Source organism: Canis aureus, chromosome 13, assembly GCF_053574225.1.
Source record: "Canis aureus isolate CA01 chromosome 13, VMU_Caureus_v.1.0, whole genome shotgun sequence".
NCBI lineage: Eukaryota > Metazoa > Chordata > Mammalia > Carnivora > Canidae > Canis > Canis aureus.
The window spans coordinates 17,661,218-17,681,191 of NC_135623.1; the positions used below are offsets into that span (position 1 = coordinate 17,661,218).

At 39.9% G+C, this 19,974-nt stretch overlaps 1 protein-coding gene across 8 annotated transcripts in view; it reads left to right on the plus strand.

Annotated features, from left to right (window-relative positions):
- Positions 1 to 446: 446 nt before the first annotated feature.
- The window catches only part of LOC144281984 (BEN domain-containing protein 5), a 1,369,676-nt gene continuing 1,350,148 nt past the window's right edge, over positions 447 to 19,974 (plus strand). For 2 of the 8 annotated variants that reach the window (XM_077845003.1, XM_077845014.1), the window contains exon 1: positions 450 to 618. In XM_077845003.1, the coding sequence (XP_077701129.1) occupies positions 585 to 618 (34 nt within the window). In that variant the 5' untranslated portion in view covers positions 450 to 584. Of the gene's footprint in view, positions 619 to 19,974 lie in introns of all 8 variants that reach the window. The other 6 variants (XM_077845002.1, XM_077845006.1, XM_077845007.1 and 3 more) reach the window with 4 other exon arrangements.

Genomic DNA, 19,974 nt, shown 5'->3' on the forward strand with positions numbered 1-19,974 from the left:
GCCCTTCTCCAGGCTGGCGGCTGGCGGCTGTGGCGGGGCGGGGAGCGCGGGTTCGGGGTGCGGCGGGCAGTCACGGGCTCCGGGCGCGCCTCCGTCGGAGACCTCCACTGACCCAGCACCCAGCACCCCGCACCCCGACTGGGGCCGGGCACGCCGCGGGCAGGCGCGTCGGGAAATCCCCAAACCCGGGTCGAGCCCCCCGGATAGAGCGCCGACCACAGAGAAGCGGCCCCGCCAGGTCCGCGGCCCGCGGAGCCCCCCGCCGGCCCGGCTCCCCGCGGCGGAGCACGCTCAGGGGCCCGGACGGGGGCGGCGGCGGGGGCGCGGCGGGGGCGCCCGGACCTCGGACCCCGGACCCCGGCGCGCGGGGCTGCGGGACTGCGGGGCTGCGGGGGGCGGGGCCTCGGACGCACGCGCCCTCCCAGCCCGCCTCGCGCCCGCCGCCCGCACGCGGGCCGCCCGTTGCCCTGGCAACCGCCGCGCCGCGTCTTCCTGAGGGAGCTCCGTCAGCCCGCGGATCCCGTCGCCCGCTCCCACTGCCCCGCGATTTTCGCGTGGGCTTAGAGGCGGAGGGACAACCAAAAATGGCGGAGCGGAGCCAGACGGCGCCTGAGGCAGGTCTGTGGGGGCGGCGGAGCAGGGGAAGCGCTGAGGCAGCTGCGCCGTCCGGGCGGAGCGCGGAGGCCCCTTGGGCTCGGCCCTACTCGCGGGAGGCGCCCCGAGCGTTTGCGCGGTGGGGCCGGGACCTCGGGGTCAGGGGTCAGGGGTCAGGGGCGGCGCGCGCGGCTGTGAGCGGCGAGCGGCGGGCGGCGGCGGCGAGGGGTGTGCGCGCGTGTGCGCCCCGGAGTGAGCGTGGGCCGGGGGCGCCGGTGACCGAGTCCCGGAGGGCGCCCTGTGGCCCCGAGGGGGCGGGGGCAGCTGGGCGAGTGGCCCCGCAGTGCGGGCAGCGTTTGCGCCCGGGGAAGCCCCCGGAAGTCCACGCGGCGCCTGCGGGTCCCAGGGAGGCTGCAGGCCGGAGGGGACGGCCGCAGCCCGACCCCCGGGGCTCCCGGGACACGCCGGCACCTGGGCGGCGACTGGCGCGCTGCTCCGGAAGGTCCTGCGGAGTCTCCGAGGAGTGGAGGACGGGAGTCCAGGTGCAGGGCAGGCGCTGCGAGGGGAGCCCCAGGCCCGGTTCCTGAGGGGCCGCGTCGGGGCTGGGCCGCGCTGGCGAGCGGTGGCCCGGGGCCTGACAGGTCACGAACACGCGGCGGCCGCAGTCCCGCGTCTGTGGGAGGGGCTGCGCGCTGAGAACTGACGCCCGGGGCAGGTGGTGACGGTGTGTCGCTCGGCGGTGCCTCGGGGGTGGGGCGCCGGGGGCGCAGGCCCGGCCGCAGGAGTGACCCCCTCGGATCCTCCAGCCTGGGAGGTGGGGACGGGCAGGGGTATGCGAAGGCCGCCCGCCGCGCCACCCGAACCGGCCGCCGACAGAGCTCCCGGGTGGCTCAAGGGGCCCTTACCTCCCCACACCCGGGTGGCCTCTCTTCCACCAAGTACTTCCCGCGGTTCTTTTCATAGTTTAAGCTCCGTATAATATTTCATTAGTCCTTCATCCACTCAACAAATATGTATTGAGCGCCAGCTATATGTAAGGCACCGAGTTAGCTACTGGAAACTCCTTGTGATTCTCCTACTTTGTCGCCCAACACTCCGCCCCCCGCCCCATAGACTCCCTGCCTTCACACATATTATGCAGTTTGTTATTTTTATTGCTTATCACTTATTCTCTAACATTTGAATATAGGCTCCATAAAGGCAAGGTGCTTTGTTGTGTTTGACAGCCCCACATGTCTAGAACCATACATGGTATACAGTAGGTTATTATTAAATATTTATTAAATAAGTAATTGAGTGACTTGCTAAGGTCTATGGGTTCAAGGAACATTCTCTGAGAAAGTGATATTTTAGCTAAGATATATTGAATAAATGAAGACCAGGACAAAGAGTGGCCCAGGCAGAGGGAAACCATGTGCAAAGACCCTAAGGTAGGAGGAGACATGATGTGTTTAGGGAACTGAAAGGAGACAAGTAATGGCTGCATGTAGGACAATAGGAGGAGAAGAGAAACTGAAATAGATCTTGCAGGCCTTGTATACTAGGATACGAATTTTGGTCAAAAATCTTAGAATAATAAGTCATTGAGGGCTTTTAAAAAAGTAGGAGCATGACATAATTAGAATCATGAAAAATAAAACTGGCTACCATGTGGAAAGTATAGAAGATACAAGAGTGCATACAGGTGGGGGTACCTGAGTGGCTCAGTGGTTAAGCGCCTGCCTTTGGCTCAGGTGGTGATCTCTGGGTCCTGGGATCGAGTTCTGCATTGGGATAACCTGCAGGGAGGGAGCCTGCTGCTTCTCCCTCTGCCTGTGTCTCTACCTCTCTCTCTCTGTGTCTCTCATAAATAAATAAATAAATAAATAATAAATAAATAAAATCTTTTTAAAAAAGTAAAAAAATAAAAGTGGATGTAGTTGGACCTGTTAGAGGGTATCAGTGCAGATGGGGAGAAGGAATTGAGAAATATTTAAAGATAAAGTTGATAGGATTTAATGAAAGAGGGGATGAAGGAAAAGAAGGTATCATATTCCTAATTTTTGAATTTGTACATCTGGATGGTTGGTAGTGTACTTACGGAGATAAGGAGCACTGGAAGGGATCTTGGCTATGTTTGAGAGGGAAGATCATGAGTTTGTTTTTGGGTGTATGGAGTCTGGCTAAAATGGATCTTTTAGCCATTCAGGTTAGTGGAGGGATCGACAAGGCAGTTGAATGTGTAAGAAAAGTCTGAGCTAACACAGATAATTATTGAAGTCATAAGTGTGGATGAAATTGCCTAGAGGGAGAATAGAGTGTGGGGAGCAGAAGCTTTGGATTAAGTTTTGAATATCTTCAATATTTCAGTACTTTCCAAAGAGGATGAGAAGAATGGTCTTGAACAGATTGAATACTGCCAAATGATATAAAAAGGACAACTGAAAAACTAGATTTAGCAACAGATTTAGCATTGTTGGTAACATTGATGAGAGAAAATTGATGAATGTAGAAGCCAAACCATTTAACTTCTGAATCACTGTTAATGGGTGGAGCCTTTGTTTCTTAATTCAGATTTCCAAGACAGAGAAACTGATTGACATACAACATCTTTACCACCAGGTCATGTAAGATTGCAAGCCAGTGTAGGATTGACTGTTTCCGGATTAGATGTCCAGCTATTGCTGGCTGGAGTCACCTGGTACAAAACATGTTCATTTGATGATTTCTCATCTCAGAACAACAGCTAACATTTATGGAGTGTTTATTATGTGCCAGATAGTGTGTCAGGTGGTTTATATGTTTTAATTTACTCTCAGGATCATAACTGCTTTCTAAAGTATTATTTCTAATATTTGAAGTTTTGACACAGAGAAGTTAAGCCATTTACTTGCTCAATAACTGGAGGTAAGTATAAGATTGTAGGATTTTTGGACCTATTTTAACATTATCCAGATTCATTATTTGGCTGTTTGTATTGCAGTGTACTACAGACTGAAGAAATAATAGCCATGATGAAAATTCCTGCCCCACAGGAAGTGTTATTCTAAGGTCAGCATATGTTAGCAAGGTGATGTGGAAAGAAATAGATTCAGATCTTTGTTTATTTTATTTTTAAAAAATTTTTTAAATTTTTATTTATTTATGATAGAGAGAGAGAGGCAGAGACATAGGCAGAGGGAGAAGCAGGCTCCATGCACTGGGAGCCTGGTGTGGGGATTCGATCCCCGGTCTCCAGGATCCCGCCCGGGGCCAAAGGCAGGTGCTAAACTGCTGCGCCACCCAGGGTTCCCCAGATCTTTGTTTAAAGCGTGTTTAACTTATTAGATGAAGACCTTGGACTCAAATTTTCTTTTTAAAAGATTTTATTTATTCATGACAGAGAGAGAGAGAGAGAGAGAGGCAGAGACACAGGCAGAGGGAGAAGCAGGCTCCGTGCAGGGAACCTGACGTGGGACTCGATCCCAGGTCTCCAGGATCACACCCTGGGCTGGAGGCGGCGCTAAACCGCTGGGCCACAGGGGCTGCCCGGACTCAAAATTTCTGATCTAAAATTCCTTCATCTCTAAAATGGAGATGGTACTTATAGCATAATTGTGAACACTAGAGATAATATATCTGAAGTGCCCAATGAATGCGTTTCCTTAGTTCCTCTGAAGCTTGAATATAGAAAATTAAGATGTATTATCTAGACTTTAAATATAAAAGCAAACTTTAAACTTACAGTGATGAATTTAAGACATTCTTTTCCCCCCATTGGTATAATTTATTTGCTATTGGAAGGAAGGCAGGCAGTTAAGTTTAGGAAAATGTAGAATTGTTATCTGAACTAATGATACCTAAGTATCATGGGATATATCTCTATATGAGGTGGATTTTGAGGAATTTCTTAAAGGTACAAAGGGACTTTTTTTTTCAAAGCATGCAGATAACTCTGTAAGAAGGTCAGGTTTGCAAAAGGAAGTTTCTTTTAAATGTTGTACTTTAAAATGAGGACAGGAGGAAAAAAAATGAGGACAAGAATATAGAATTTTTCTTCTCCAACAATTTGATTATGAGTAATAATAAAAAAGAAAGCTTATAGTTAATTAAATGTAGGAGTATTAGTCTCAGGCTAGATTGCACCTGCTTCAATTTCTCAGATTCTTCTCCTTCCTTTCCAACTATCCTAAAAGAAAGCTTTTGTTTGAATTACCTGGTAAAATTGCTTTCCTATATTGCCAAGTTTGTTCCTTTTGTGGAGGCCCATACTGACCAGAAATTTTTAGAATGATGCAATCATTCTAAAAGTTTTTTTTTTTTTTTTTTTTTTAAAGATTTATTTATTTATTTATGATAGAGAGAGGCCGAGACACAGGGAGAGGGAGAAGCAGGCTCCATGCTGGGAGCCTGACGTGGGACTCTATCCTGGGACTCCAGGATCATGCCCTGGGTCGAAGGCAGGCGCTAAACCGCAGAGCCACCTAGGGATCCCTGAAAAAAATATTTTTATTTGTTTTATAATTTTGAGAACTATTGATTGTGAATATTTGAGTCTTAACAACTTTTCCAAATAATGTACTTGCATGTCAGCTGAAGGAAAACAAAACAAGCAAACACAAAAAGGCTAGAATTTTTTTTTTTTTAGATTTTATTTATTTATTCATAGGAGACAGAGAGAGAGGCAGAGACACAGGGAGAGGGAGAAGAAGGCTCCATGCAGGGAGCCCTGACATGGGACTCGATCCTGGGTCTTTACGCCCTGGGCTGAAGGCAGTGCTAAACTGCTGAGCCACCTGGGCTGCTCAGGCTAGAATTTTTTATAGGATTAAAAACTTTTATATAGAATTGGAAATTCCTAAATAAAGACTTTCAACAATGTTATGGAAAAAAATCTCTGAGTTTTGGTGGAAGAAATGGGAAAAACAGTCTGCTGTCAATTATAGTTTCATTTTTTTCAGGAGTTTTAGAAGTCACTAATTGTAATATATTAATCTCCCTGTCATGGCTTTGTGAAAGAAATCCCTATGTTGTAGACTGTGTTATTCTAATATTCATATAATTATTTAAAAAATGAGTATTGAGGGGCACCTGGGTGGTTCAGTTAGTTAAGCATCTGACTCTTGATTTCAGCTCAGGTCATGTTCTTGGGGTCATGAAATTGAGACTTACGTTGGGCTCTGAACTGGGTGTGGTGCCTGCTTAAGGTTCTTTCTCCCTCTCCCATGCACACAGGTGCTCTCTCTCTCTCAAAAAAAAAAAAATTCAAAAAACATATTGAATACTTATTATTTTTATATGACAGGCATTGTGCCGAACTTTGGAAATTCAGATATGTGTTAGACAAAAAGTCCTTGCCTTCAAGGAGCTCCTATCATAGTGGAGGAAGAATAGAGTTAGAAAATTACCATTCAGGCAATGAGAAGAGTTGTACACAGAATTCTGAGGCTAGAGAATAGTTCTGTGACAGCCTAGGGGTGGTGTTAAGAATAGTTCAGTAAAGCTACTTGGAGGAAGGACACATGAATTGAGTCTTGAATGATAAAAAGAAATTAGCCCAGTGAATTGCAGGCAGAGGAACTGGGAATAGAGAGGAGTAATGTAGGGCAGAGAGAGCAGCATATGCCCAGGAATGTTATGTGGTGAGAGAATGAAGCTTGTTCAGAACATTGCTGGTATTGCTTATTGCTCATCTATTAACCGAGCTAAAGACTGTATTTCTTTTTATTTTTTTCCCTTCTATTGGTTCTTAAACATTTCTGGTGTGATAGATTTGAGTATGTCATGAAAAGAATGAATTCTTATGAAAATGCATGCTGTGTGCAGACACATTTGAAATTTGAAATTAATTTTATGAGGTAATGTCCATTCTAGAAACCCAGGTTAAAAAATCTTCTATTTGTAAGTAATGGAGGATTACATTTCAGTTAGTAGTAGAGGTTACATTTAAGAATCTGGACTCGTCAAAGTAGGAATATTTTGGTGGAAGAGATTGATTTAATAACACCTGTCCCCAAACAAAGCTGGTTCCTAAATAATTTGGTCATCAGTTTATCTTCTACTTTTAGCTTCTTTGTAGTTTACTTTCTCATTTTGCTTTGCGATAGACCTGAAGAAGGACTCCAGGGTTACATAGATGTATTCAAGAGGGATTAAGTGATTAGTTCAGGATTATGTGGATAGAAAGCAGGTCTTTCTCATTCCAGAGTCCAGATTCTTTCCATTTTTGCCCTCCTAAGTAGAAAAGACATGTAAGATTAGAGCACATGATAAGGAAAGTGTGAATTTTTATCTTTATATTGAATGTTAGAAGTTAAGTGACTTAACCAGGGTCCCACAACTAGGGAGAATAGGAACCAGAACTGTAACCTAATTTTTCTGATTCCCATTCAGTAAATAATATACTGCCCTAAAATTGAGAGAGATAAATAGTTAGGTATTGTAGTAATGACCTTTAAAAGCAAAGTTAGTGGGGCACCTGGGTGGCTTAGTTGGTTGAGTATCTGGCTCTTGGTTTCAGTTCAGGTCATGATTTTGTGATCCAGGGATGAAGCCCCAAGTCAGGCTCTGCACTTAGTGCAGAACCTGCTTCAGATTCTTTCTCCCTCTGTCCTCCCTGCTCACACACTCTCTCTCAAATAAAATCTTAAAAAAAAAGCAAAGTTATTTCAGTAAGCTGGTCTTTTGTCATTTGCAGAGTACCTCCCTTCTTTTAGGTACTTTATATATATCTTGTTTAATTCTCACAGAATTCCTGCAAGGGGGTATAATTATCTCAGTTTTACATATGAGAAAATTTGGCTTCAGGAATATTAAGTGGTGAAGCTAAGGCTACACAACCCATAACTAGTAAAAACTGGAACTACAGCCCAAATTTGTCGGGCTTTATGTCCATACTGGTGAGAGTACTCCACTCTGCCTCCTGGCTTTATTTATTCTGTTTATAAAATGAGTGCCTTTGCTGGTGAGAAGGGATGGCACATAGTAGAACTTAAAATAACTCAACTTTTCTTTTGTTACTGAGTTATTGAGGAAAAGGTAATGCATATCTTAATTTTCAGACACATGTATGAAACAAAAAGTATACATTTATTTATGATTACTGTAATCCAGTAATTAGAAATATGGGGCTAATGAAGTTTCTCATCTTAGGCATCTCTATGCACTAATTGAGTAAATTAGTGAACAGTAGGGACTAAAATAGCAATTAGCATATGCTTGCTATAGTAGGCATTCAATAAATATTTGTGGACTAAATGAGTGGAAACATTTTTAATCCAGAAATTTTAGGTTTAAGTATTTGAATTCAGGCTATTGGAAGGTGAGGATATTAACACAAAGAAGGGGAAAGTGGAGAAACTTTTGACATTTCACAAACAAAATGTCCTAATTGAATAGGACTTAAACATAATATATTGGGAATGGAGTAAGCTCATTTAAAACCTCATTTGGCAGACTTCCGGGGAAGATGGCAGAATAGGAGGACCCTAAACTCACTTCATCCTACAGATACAACTAGATAGCATGAATATGAGGGTAAATTATCAAAAACCAAAAAAACAACAAAAAACCCCCCACAGGTGGAATAAATAGGAGAGAGAAAAAAAAAATAATGAAAATAGACTCAGAGAACTGAGTGACACCATCAAGCATAATAACACATTATAGGGATCCCCAAAAGAGAAGAGGGGGGCAGAATATTTATTTGAAGAAATAATAGCTGAAAACTTCCCGAATCTGGGGAAGGAAACAGAATTTCAGATCCAGGAGGCACAGAGCCACCAACAAAAGCAGACCAAGGAGGTTCACACCAAACACATAGTAATTAAAATGGTAAAAAGTAGTGATAAAGAGAGAATTTTAAAAGCAACAAAACTCTTACATATAAGGAAAACCTCATAAGGCAATCAGTTGTTTTTGTTTTTTTGCTTTTTGTTTTGTCAGAAACTTTGCAGGCCAGAAGAGAGTGGCATGATATATTGAAAGTGCTGAAAGAAAAAATCTGCAGCCAAGAATACTGTATCCACCAATGCTATCAGAATAGGAGAAATAAAGAGTTTTCCAGACAAAAGTTAAAAGAATTCATCACCACTACATTAGCTCTACAAGAAATGTTAAGTGGCACTCTCTGAGTGGAAAGGAAAGAAAGGCCAGGGGTAAGGAAAGGAAAGGAAAGGAAAGTAGGAGTAAGAACAGTAGGAAGCACAAAAGCAGTAAAAATAAGTTTATCTATAAAGATTAGTCAAGCAATTCAGAATATAAAGATATAAAGTATATGATACCATATACCGAAAATGTGAGAGGAAAAGGAGTTAAGAGTGTTCAAATATAAGCAACTATCAACTTAATATTAGACTTATATTTGCAGAAGTTGTTATATACAAATGTAATGGTAATCACAAATCAAAAACTAGTAATAGATATCCAAAAAATAAAGAGAAAGAAATCCAAGTGTGTCACTAAAGAAAGCTAACAAACTGAGATAAGAGAGAGCAAGAGAACAAAGAAACAGAGAAGTATAAAAGCAAACTCAAAACAAATAACAAAATGGCAATAAGTACATACCTATCCATAATTATTTTGGGTATAAATGGACTAAGTGCTCCAATTAAAAGACATAGGGTCATGAAATGGAGGAAAAAAAGCTAGACCCCTCATATGCTGCCTGCAGGACTCCCTTCAGACCTAAAGACACATGCAGATTGAAAGTGAAGGAATGGAAAAGCATTTATCATGCAAATGGAAGTGAGAAGAAAGCTGAAGTAGCAATACTTATATCAGAAAAAAAATAGACTTTAAAGCAAAGACTATAGCAAGAGACAAAGAAGGACACTATATAATAAAAAAAAAGAGCAACCTAACAAGAAGATAGGACAATTGTAATGTAATTGTAAATATAGGGATCCCTGGGTGGCGCAGCGGTTTGGCGCCTGCCTTTGGCCCAGGGCACGATCCTGGAGACCTGGGATCAAATCCCACGTCGGGCTCCTGGTGCATGGAGCCTGCTTCTCCCTCTGCCTGTGTCTCTGCCTCTCTCTCTCTCTCTCTCTCTGTGACTATCATAAATAAATAAAAATTAAAAAAAAAATAAAAAAAAATATATAATTGTAAATATATATACACCCAACATAGGAGCACACAAATACATAAGACAAGTAATAACAAACATAAAAGAAGTAATCGAAAGTAATACAGTAATAGGGGACTTTAATACACTACTTAGGTCAATGGGTAGATCAAACAGAAAATCAAAAAGGAAATTGTTGCTTTGAATGACACATTGGACCAAATAGATCTAACAGATTTATCCAGAACATATCATCCCAAACCAGGAGAATACACCTTCTTGTCAAGAGCACATGGAACATTCTCCAGAATAGATCACATATTAGGCCACAAAAAAGGTCTCAACAATTTAAAAAAGATAGAAGTCATACTGTGCCTCTTTTCTGACCTTGACACTATGAAATTAGAAATCAATTGCAAGAAAAAAAAATCTGGAAAGAACAGAAACACTTGGAGGTTAAATAATGTACCTAAACAATAAATGGGTCAACCAAGAAATCAAAGAAGAAACAGAAAAATACATAGAGACAAATGAAAATGAAAACACAATGATCCAAAATCTTTGGGATACAACAAAAGTGGTTCTAAGGGAAGTTTATAGCAATATAAGCCTACGTCAAGAAGCAAGAAAAGTCTCAGATAAACAACTTAACCTTGCACCTAAAGGTCTAGAAGAAGACCAAACATAACCTAAATCTAGCAGAAGGCAGCAAATAATAAAGATTAGAGTAGTAAGGTCACAGGTTACAAAATCAATGTGCGAAAATGTGTTGCAGTCCGATATACTAATAATGAAGTAGCAGAAAGAAATTGAGAAATGCCATTTATAATTATGCTAATAATAATAAAATACCTAAGAATAAACTTAACCGAAGAGGGGAAAGACCTGTTCTCTGAAAAGCATAGAAAAGTATAGAAAGAAATTGAAGGTGACACAAATGGAAAGATATTCCATGCTCATGGATTAGGAGAACAAATATTAAAATGTCTATACTACCCAAGGCAATCTATAGATTTAATGCAAAAGAGTAACAGCATTTTATGGAACCACATAAGACCCTGAATAGCCAAAACAGTTTTGAAAAAGGAAAGCAAAACTGGAGGTAACACAATCTCAGATATCAAGATATAGTGCAAATCTATAGTAATCAAAATAGTATGGTACTGGCACAAAAGTAGATACATAGATTACTAGAATAGAGAGCTCAGGTGTAAACCCATGATTATATAGTCAGTTTGGGACAGAAGAGGCAAGAATATGCAATGGGAAAAGTCTCTTCAACAAATGGGAAAACTTGACAGCAACATGCAAAAGAATGAAACTGGACCACTTTGTCATACCATACACAAAAAATAAACTGAAAATGGATTAAAGTCCTAAATGTGAGAACTGAAATCCTAGAAATCCTAGAAGAGAGCATAGGCAGTACTTTTTATGACATTGGTTGTACCAATATCTTTCTAGATCTGTCTCTTCAGACAAGAGAAGCAAAAGCCAAAATAAACTATTGGGACTACATTGAAACAAAAAAACTTCTGCACAGCAAAGTAAACAATCAACAAAACTAAAATACAACCTACTAAATGGGGGAAGATATTTGCATTGTCGTTTGTATGTCATTTATAGCCGGAAAAGGTTAATAATGAAAATATGTAAAGAACTGATACAACTCAACACCAAAAAACCCAAAACATCCAATTTAAAAAATGGGCAGATGACATGGACAGAAATTTTTCCAAAGGCATAAGATGGCCAACAGACACCTGAAAAGATGCTCAATATCACTCATCCAGGAGATGCAGATGAAAGCTACAGGGAGGTATCATGTTGCATCTCTCAGAATGGCTAAAATAAAAAACGAAAACAACAAGTGATTGTGAGGATGTGGAGAAAAAGGAACACTTGTACACAGTTGGTGGGAATGCAAACTGGTGCAGCCACTGTGGAAAACAGGATTAGTGCCCTCAAAAAATTAAAAATAGAACTATCATTATGAGCCAGTAATTCCACTACCAGGTATTTTCCCAAAGAATACAAAAACACTAATTTGAAAATATATATGTACCCCTTTATTTATTTTAATAAATTATTTGTAATAGCCAAGATATGCAAGCAGCCCAAGTGTCCATCAATAGATCAGCACATAAAGAAGATGTAGTGTGTGTGTGTGTGTGTGTGTGTGTGTGTGTGTGTATATACACACACACACACACACACACAATGGAACATTACTTAGCTATAAAAAGTAAAATCTTGCCATTTGCAACAACATGAATGGATCTAGAAGGTATACTGCTCAGGGTGGTATGGGCATAGATGGTATACTGCTAATTGAAATAAGTCAGTCTGAAACACAAATATATGATTTCATCCATATGTGGAGTTTATGAAACAAACAATTGAGCAAGGAAAAAGACAAACCAAGTAACAGGAGAACAAACTGATGGGGAGGTCAGTGAGGTGGTGGTTGAAATAGGTGAAGAGGATTAAGAGTATACTTGTGATGAGCACTGAGTAAAGTATGGAATTGTTGAATCACTATATTGTGAAATATATTATAATTATATATAATTATATATTATATATCACTATAATGTTACATCTGAAACTAATGTAACATTGTATGTTAACTACACTAGAATTAAAATTAAAACTCTAAAGCCTCATTTGGAGGTGTCTCTCTCTTCATGCAGCATGACATAGTAAATAGAATACAGGTTTTGGAATTAAGCAGATAAAATTTAAAACTCTAACTACTCCTTAGTGTATAATAGTGCTTATTTGAGCCTCCGTTTTGTTCATTTTTAAGGTGGTGATACTAATCCTTTACTCAATAGTGTTGTGAGGGTGTGTGTAATAATACCTCTAATAGAGTAGGAATCCTCTTAACTCACTCACTGGGTTAATTGGTGCTTTCCATTTTCATGAGATATGCAGCTTCATATATCTTTAAAGAGCATTTCTGATCTATTGGAAGAGTGCAATGTATTGATGGGACACGAAACTTAGTGTCATAAATATATTATGAAACTTTAAATAATTTTTAAAAAATTGGAAATATCTTCCAAAGCAATAATACTCTGATTTTTCATCTTACTAATATCATTACCAGTGCACTGCCACAAGAATAGCAATACTTATGAGAAATGCTAGTAACATTTTTAGAATCTGATAAAAATTGTTGTAAATATTTTGAATTTTCTTATAAAAGATTTGAAAGGGTTCATCTAGGTTTAGGTTTATTACTGTTGTGGGGCTTTTGACTTAAAGATCAACATCACTCATATTATGGAACCGGATGAAAAATGAAATGATTTAATAAAGGGGTTGGATCATATTTATTATTTTCCCTGAGGAGCCTGGATCTTTTATTTCAATTTAATATAAATTATATGTAGTCAAGGATTCAACTTCATTCATGAGAGCAACTTTTCCCTATATTCTGAAGAGGAAATCATGATCTTTTTATTAATTCCTAGAAGCTGATTTAATAAGGTCCTAAGAAAGAGGAATTTTCCTTCCTTTGTATCAATATTTGCTAGAGTTGGGATTAGTTTTAAGTTGTGTTGTACTGGGCATCCCAGGTGGCTCAGCATTTAGTGCTACCTTCAGCCCAGGGTGTGATCCTGGAGATCCAGGATCAAGTCCCACGTCAGGCTCCCTGCATGGAGCCTGTGTCTCTGCCTGTGTCTCTGCCTCTCTTTCTCTCTGTGTTTCTCATGAATAAATAAATAAAAGCTTTAAAACAAAAATAAAATAAAAGGTAAATATTATTAAAAAAAAAGTTGTGTTGTACTGATTATATCTTTACTGTGAGATTTTTGTATTGTATGTAGATTAGTATTTTTTAATTAATCAAAGTACTTCAACTAAGGATCTCAATAGATAATTGAGGTATTTTATATATTTTTAATTGAAATCTGGTATGAAAGTGGTATGTTCTGAGACAATAGGTGCTGTACCTGATTAGTGAACCAGATTATCCCAGGGGTTTTTTTTGGTGGGGGAGGGGAGGAAGAAATTTTGCTTTGTCATTTGCACATCCTTCCTTTCAAAATGGTTTGAATTTGGCCAAGTTGTCAGAAAAGTATATATCAAAGCACATGCCATCCTGATGAAATGAAGTAAGTAAAACTTTTTTCCAGATATCTAATTTTAATACTGTTTCTCATTTAGGTTATCAAAAGTTGCCAACCACTCTTAAAAACATACTATATACTTAACACTAAGTAAGGATGGGTTTTCTTGTTATTAGAGTAACAAAAGAATCATTATCTTGTTCCTGTCTGCTCAGAGCAATACATACTTTGAAAGTTTAGTATTTTCAGTTAAATTGGTTTTGAAAAACAGGGTTAATTATTGTTAAGGGAATAGATTAATTCCTTTTTTTCCTGTGCTAGGCAGCTAAATGTTCTCATATTGGTGATTATAATTTTTTCAAGCTTTGTATCTTAATTATGTACTAATCCATTCTCTTTTCTAAAGAAACTAAAACTTAGTAAAATCTGTAAACTTTTCATCTTTAGCTTTTCTGATTTCCTGCTCCAGTCTTTGCCTACCCCTATCTTGCTCCAGTTAAGTAGAAGAGATTGTCTTACTGAATAAATTCTGGATCTTTGGTTCCTTCTTTTCTTCCTTTTTTTTTTTTTTTTTTTTTTTTAAATCATTCTCTGTCTCTCTTTTTTGTTAATTGATTCTTTGGTAATGAGCTATCTGGCAGAACAATAGAGTCTGGTTCTTAGATACTTCAGGTCTAAAATTGATGTGCTGCATATTATTCCCAACTACTTCGTTGTGAATATTTAGTGCTGAGGAAAAGAAGTGGCCTGAAATTTAATTAAAAAATACTTATCTGTGGGGAAGGAGTTAAAATGGCAGGGGAATAGTAGGAGGACTCTCAACTTGCCTGCTTTTTTTTTTTTTTTTTTTTTTAATTTTTATTTATTTTATTTTATTTTATTTTTTTAACTTGCCTGCTTTGAACACAGCTAGATAAATATAAAATCATTTTGAACACCCAATAAATCAATCTGAGGAGTGAGAGAACAAAACTATACAACCAGAGGTACCAAGATGGCCACATTTTGGAAGGTAGGAGCTGGGGAGAGTTGATTTTGGGGAGAAGAGAGCTGTGAGTGCTGCAAAGAGGAAGGAGCCCTGATCATGGAGAGAGGTATGAGAGAGAAAAAGACAGTAAACGTGTACACAGGGGATTGCACAAGGAAAGCTCTTCCTTGAAATCATTAATTTGGAAAAGAAGAGGAGCTGGCCACTGCAAGTTTTTATATGCTGGGGAGCACAAAGTCTGCAGCTTTAGGGATCCATGCTATCACCAGGGTTATGCCTGGAGGGCGTGGTGGTGCTCCAGTAGGGGAGAAAGGCAGAGACCTGGGAGGCAGCATAGTCTGAGGATCCCCTGGGTCGCCCAGCCTCCCTGGAGTAGCACAGTCTCTCTAGTGACAAAAGACCCAGCAAGTGCCATTGAGCTGCCCCATTTGCCAGCATAGAAACAGACCAGCTGAGGACAGCAAACTGTTGTTCTGGGTTTTGGCTGCACCATACCTTAAGCTCCATATCGCTGCAAGGTTGGTAACCAATTTCTGGGACATACTGGCAAACACAAAAGCACAGGGAGACACTCCCCCAGAAAACCAGCATGGGTTCATGCCAAGGGGATCGTTAGAACTGGGAGTTTGAAAACCTAGGTGTAAGCCTGAGATAAAACCTAAGAGTATTGTGCCACCTGGCAGGTGGACAGCTCAGGCAGAGGTAGGGTGAAGGCAGGGATCTGGCCGAAGCCAGGGACACCAGAGGGGTGATTGTTTGCTTTTCTCGAGGGCTTGCTGAAGAGTGGCAGCTAGGAACCTCCCACTACAGGGATGGGAGAGCTAGTTGATTCTGTCTTCTACCCTCACCCCCATCAACACTGACAGACCTCAGTGAGCAAAACATCTCCAACTGGTGGAGGCAAGAGCTGCTTATACCAAGCCCTCAGCCACCTCCCTGCCCCCCATCCTGCAGGTGCATCTCCACTAAGGCATCTCTACCTGAGATTCAGTGCAGCAGGCCACACCCTGAGAAGACCAGCACAAACCCCTTGCATACAACAAGTCTACTGATTATAGAGTGCTGCAAAGCTTCAGCTCTAGGGGAAATAAGATCTAGCTTCCTTTTTTCCTTGCCACCGATCTAGCTTCTTTTAACGAGTAGACCAAAACGTACATAGGATCTGGCTTCCCAGTTTTCTTTTTTCTTTTCTTTTCTTTTCTTTTCTTTTCTTTTCTTTTCTTTTCTTTTCTTTTCTTTTCTCTTTTCTTTTCTTTTCTTTTCTTTTCTTTTCTTTTCTTTTCTTCTTTACTTTTCTTTTCTTTTCTTTTTTTTTTTAACTCCTTCTTAATATAGCCATTATTCTCAGGAGCAGGAATACAAGAGGCTTTCCTAACAAAACTGTGACCCAGACAAAATGACAAGACGGAGGAATTCAGCCCAAAGGAAAGAACAGGAAGTCATGACCAGGTTTTTAGTCAATGCAGATACAAGTTTTTCCCACATATGGAAAAACTAAAGGAGTTTGTGACCACTAATTCAGCCCTGCAGGAGATATTTAAGGGGACTCTCTGAAGAAGAAAAAAGACCAAAAGCAACAAAGACTAGAAAGGAACAGAGAACATCACCAGAAACACCAAGTTTACAGGTAACACAAGGGTACTAAATTAATATCTATCAATCATTACTCTGAATGTAAATGTTATAAATGCTCTAATCAAAAGACATCAGAATATCAGAATGGATAAAAAAACAAGACCCATCCAAATGCTGCCTACAAGAGACACATTTTAGACCCAAAGACATCTGCAGATTGAAAGTGAGGGCATGAAAAACCATGTCATGCTAATGGATGCCAAAAGAAAGCCAAAGTAGCCATACTTAGACAAGAGATGGTTACAAGAGATGAAGAGGGCATTGTATCATAATTAAGGGGAATATCTGTCAGGGAGATCTAATAATTGTAAATATTTATTCCCCCAACTTGGGAGCACCTAAGTATATCAATCAGTTGATAACAAGCATAAAGAAACTAATTGATAATATACAATACTAGTAGATTAGAGCACCCCTCTTAGAGCAATAGATCATCTAAACAGAAAATCAACAAGGAAACAGTGGCTTTGAATGACACACTGGACCAGATGGACTTCACAGGTATACTCAGAACATTTTATCCTAAAGCAGCAGAATACACATTTATTTTGAGTGCACATGGAACATTCTCCAGAATAGATTACATACTGGGTCACAAATCAGCCCTTAACAAGTACAGAAAAGATTAAGATCATGCATATTTTCAGACCACAGTGCTATGAAACTTGAAGTCAACCATTAGAAAAAATTTGGAAAGACCACAAATACATGGAGATTAAGGAATATCCTACTAAAGAATGAATGGGTTAACCAGGAAATTAAATTAAAAAATACATGGAAGCAAATAAAAATGAAAACAGTCCAAAACCTCTGGGATGCAGCAAAGGGGGTCCTATACAGGCCTACCCCAAGAAGCAAGAAAAGTCTCAAATACAAAACCTAACCTTACACCTAAAGGAGCTAGAAAAGGAATAACAATCTCTAAAGCCAGCTGAAGAAGGGATATAATAAAGACCAGAGCAGAAATAAATGATATAGAAACAAAAAACACGGTAGAACAGATTAACAAAACTAAGAGTTGGTTCTTTGAAAGAATTAATAAAATTGATAAGCCCCCAGCCAGACTTATCAAAAGGAAAAAAGACCCTAATAAATAAAATCACAAATAAAAGAGATGAGATCACAAGTCCACAAAAATACAAACCGGTATAAGAGAATATAGTGAAAAGTTATATGCCAACAAACTAGGCAATCTGGCAGAAATGGATAAATTCCTAGAAACATACAAACTACCAAAACCAAAAACAGGAAGAAATAGAAAATTTAAACAGACCCACAGCCAGCAAAGAAATTGAACCAGTAATCAAAAATCTCCCAACAAGCAAGAGTCCAGAGCTGGATGCTTTCCCAGGGCAATTCTACGAGACATTTAAAGAAGAATCAATACCTATTCTTCTCAAACTGTTCCAAAAAAATAAAAATGGCAGCAAAACTTCCAAATTCTTTCTACGAGGACAGCCTTACCTTGATTCCAAAACCAGACAAAGACCCCACTAAAAAGGAGAATTACAGACCAATCAATATCTCTGAGAACACGAATGCCAAAATTCTCAAGGAGATACCAGCAAATCGGATCCAACAGGACGTTGAATAGATTATTCATCATGATCAAGTGGGAAAGTGGGATTTATTCTTGGGCTTCAGGGGTGGTTCAATATTTGCAAATCAATCAATGTGATCACCCATTAATAAAAGAAAGGATAAGAACCATATGAGCCTTTCAACAGATACAGAAAAAGCATCTGACAAAATGCAGCATCTCTTCTTTTTTTTTTTTTTTTTTTAAAGATTTTATTTATTCATGACAGACACAGAGAGAAGCAGAGACACAGGCAGAGGGAGAAGCAGGCCCCATGCAGGAGCCCGATGTGGGACTCGATCCCAGGACTCCAGGACCATGCCCCGGGCTGAAGGCAGGCACTAAACTGCTGAGACTCAGGCGTCCCTGCAGCATCTCTTCTTGATAAAAACTCTCAACACAGTAGGTATAGAAGAAACATACCTCAACATCATAAAAGCCATATATGAAAGACCCACAGCTAATATCATCCTCAAAGGGGAGAAACTGAGAGGTTTTCCTCTATGGTCAGGAACAAGACAGGGATGTCCAGTCTCACCATTACTATTTGACATATTACTGGAAGTCTTAGCCACAGCAGTCAGGTAAAAAAAGGAAATAAAAGACATCCAAATCAGCAAGGAATAAGTCAAACTATTGACAGATGACATGAGATACCCTATGTAGAAAACCCAAAGACTGTACCAAACAATTGCTAGAACTAATACATGAATTTAGCAAAGCCACAGGATATAAAATCAGTATACAGAGATCTGTTGCATTACTATACACCAATAATGAAGCAGCAGAAAAAGAAATAATCAATTCTACTTACAATTGCACCAAAACCCTGAGATACCTGGGGATAAACCTAACCAAAGAGGTAAAAGATTTGAACTCTGAAAACTGTAGAACGGTTATGAAAGAAATTAAAGAGGACACAAAGAAATGGGAAAACCTTCCATCCTCATGGATTGGAAGAACAAACATTGTTAAAATATCTATACTACCTAAAGCAATCTACACATTTAATGCATTATATCAAAATACCACCAGCATCAGAACTAGAAAAAACAACCCTAAAATTTATAGGACCCCCAAACAGCCAAAGCAATCCTGAAAAAGAAAAGCAAAGCTGGAGGCATCAAAATTCTAGATTTCAAATTATATTACAAAGCTGTAGTGATCAAGACAGTATGGTATTGACACAAAAACAGACACACAGATCAATGGTTCAGAATAGAAAACCCAGAAATGAAAAAAAAAAAAAAAAGAAAACCCAGAAATGGACCCACAGCTATATAGTTAACTAGTCTTCAATGAAGCAGGAAAGAATATCCAATGGAAAAAGGACAGTCCTTCAAGAAATGGTGTTGGGAAAATTTGACAGCAATATGCAGAAGAATGAAGCTGGATCACTTTCTTTTACCATACACTAAAATAAATTCAAAATGGATGAAAGATCTAAATGTGAGACAGAAAACCATCAAAATCCTAGAGGAGAACACAGGCAGCAACCTCTTTGTTCTGGGAGGTTAACAACTTTTTTGTAGACACATTGCCAGAGGCAAGAGAAACAAAAGCGAAAATGAGCTATTGGGACTTCATTAACATAAAAAGCTCCTGCAGGCAAAGGAAACAATCAACAGAACCAAAAGGCAGTCTATGAAATGGGAGCAGATACTTGCCAATGACATATCTGATCTGATAATGAGTTAGTATCCAAAATCTATAAAGTTACCCAACTCAAGACCCCAAAACAAATAATTCAGTTAAGGAATGGGCTGAAGACATGAACAGACATTTTTCCAAGGAAGACATCGGGGTGACAGATTTGTGAAAAGATGCTTGACATCACTCATCATCAGGGAAATATAAATCAAATACCACCTTATACCTGTAGGAATGGCCAAAATTAACAACACCGCAAACAACAGATGTTGGTGAAGATGCAGAGAAAGGGGAATCTCTTAGGCTGTTGGTGGGAATGTAAACTGTTGTAGCTACTCTGGAGAACAGTTTGGAGGTTCCTCAAAAGGTTAAAAATAGAACTACCCTATGATCCAGCAGTTGCCCTATTAGGTGTTTACCCAAA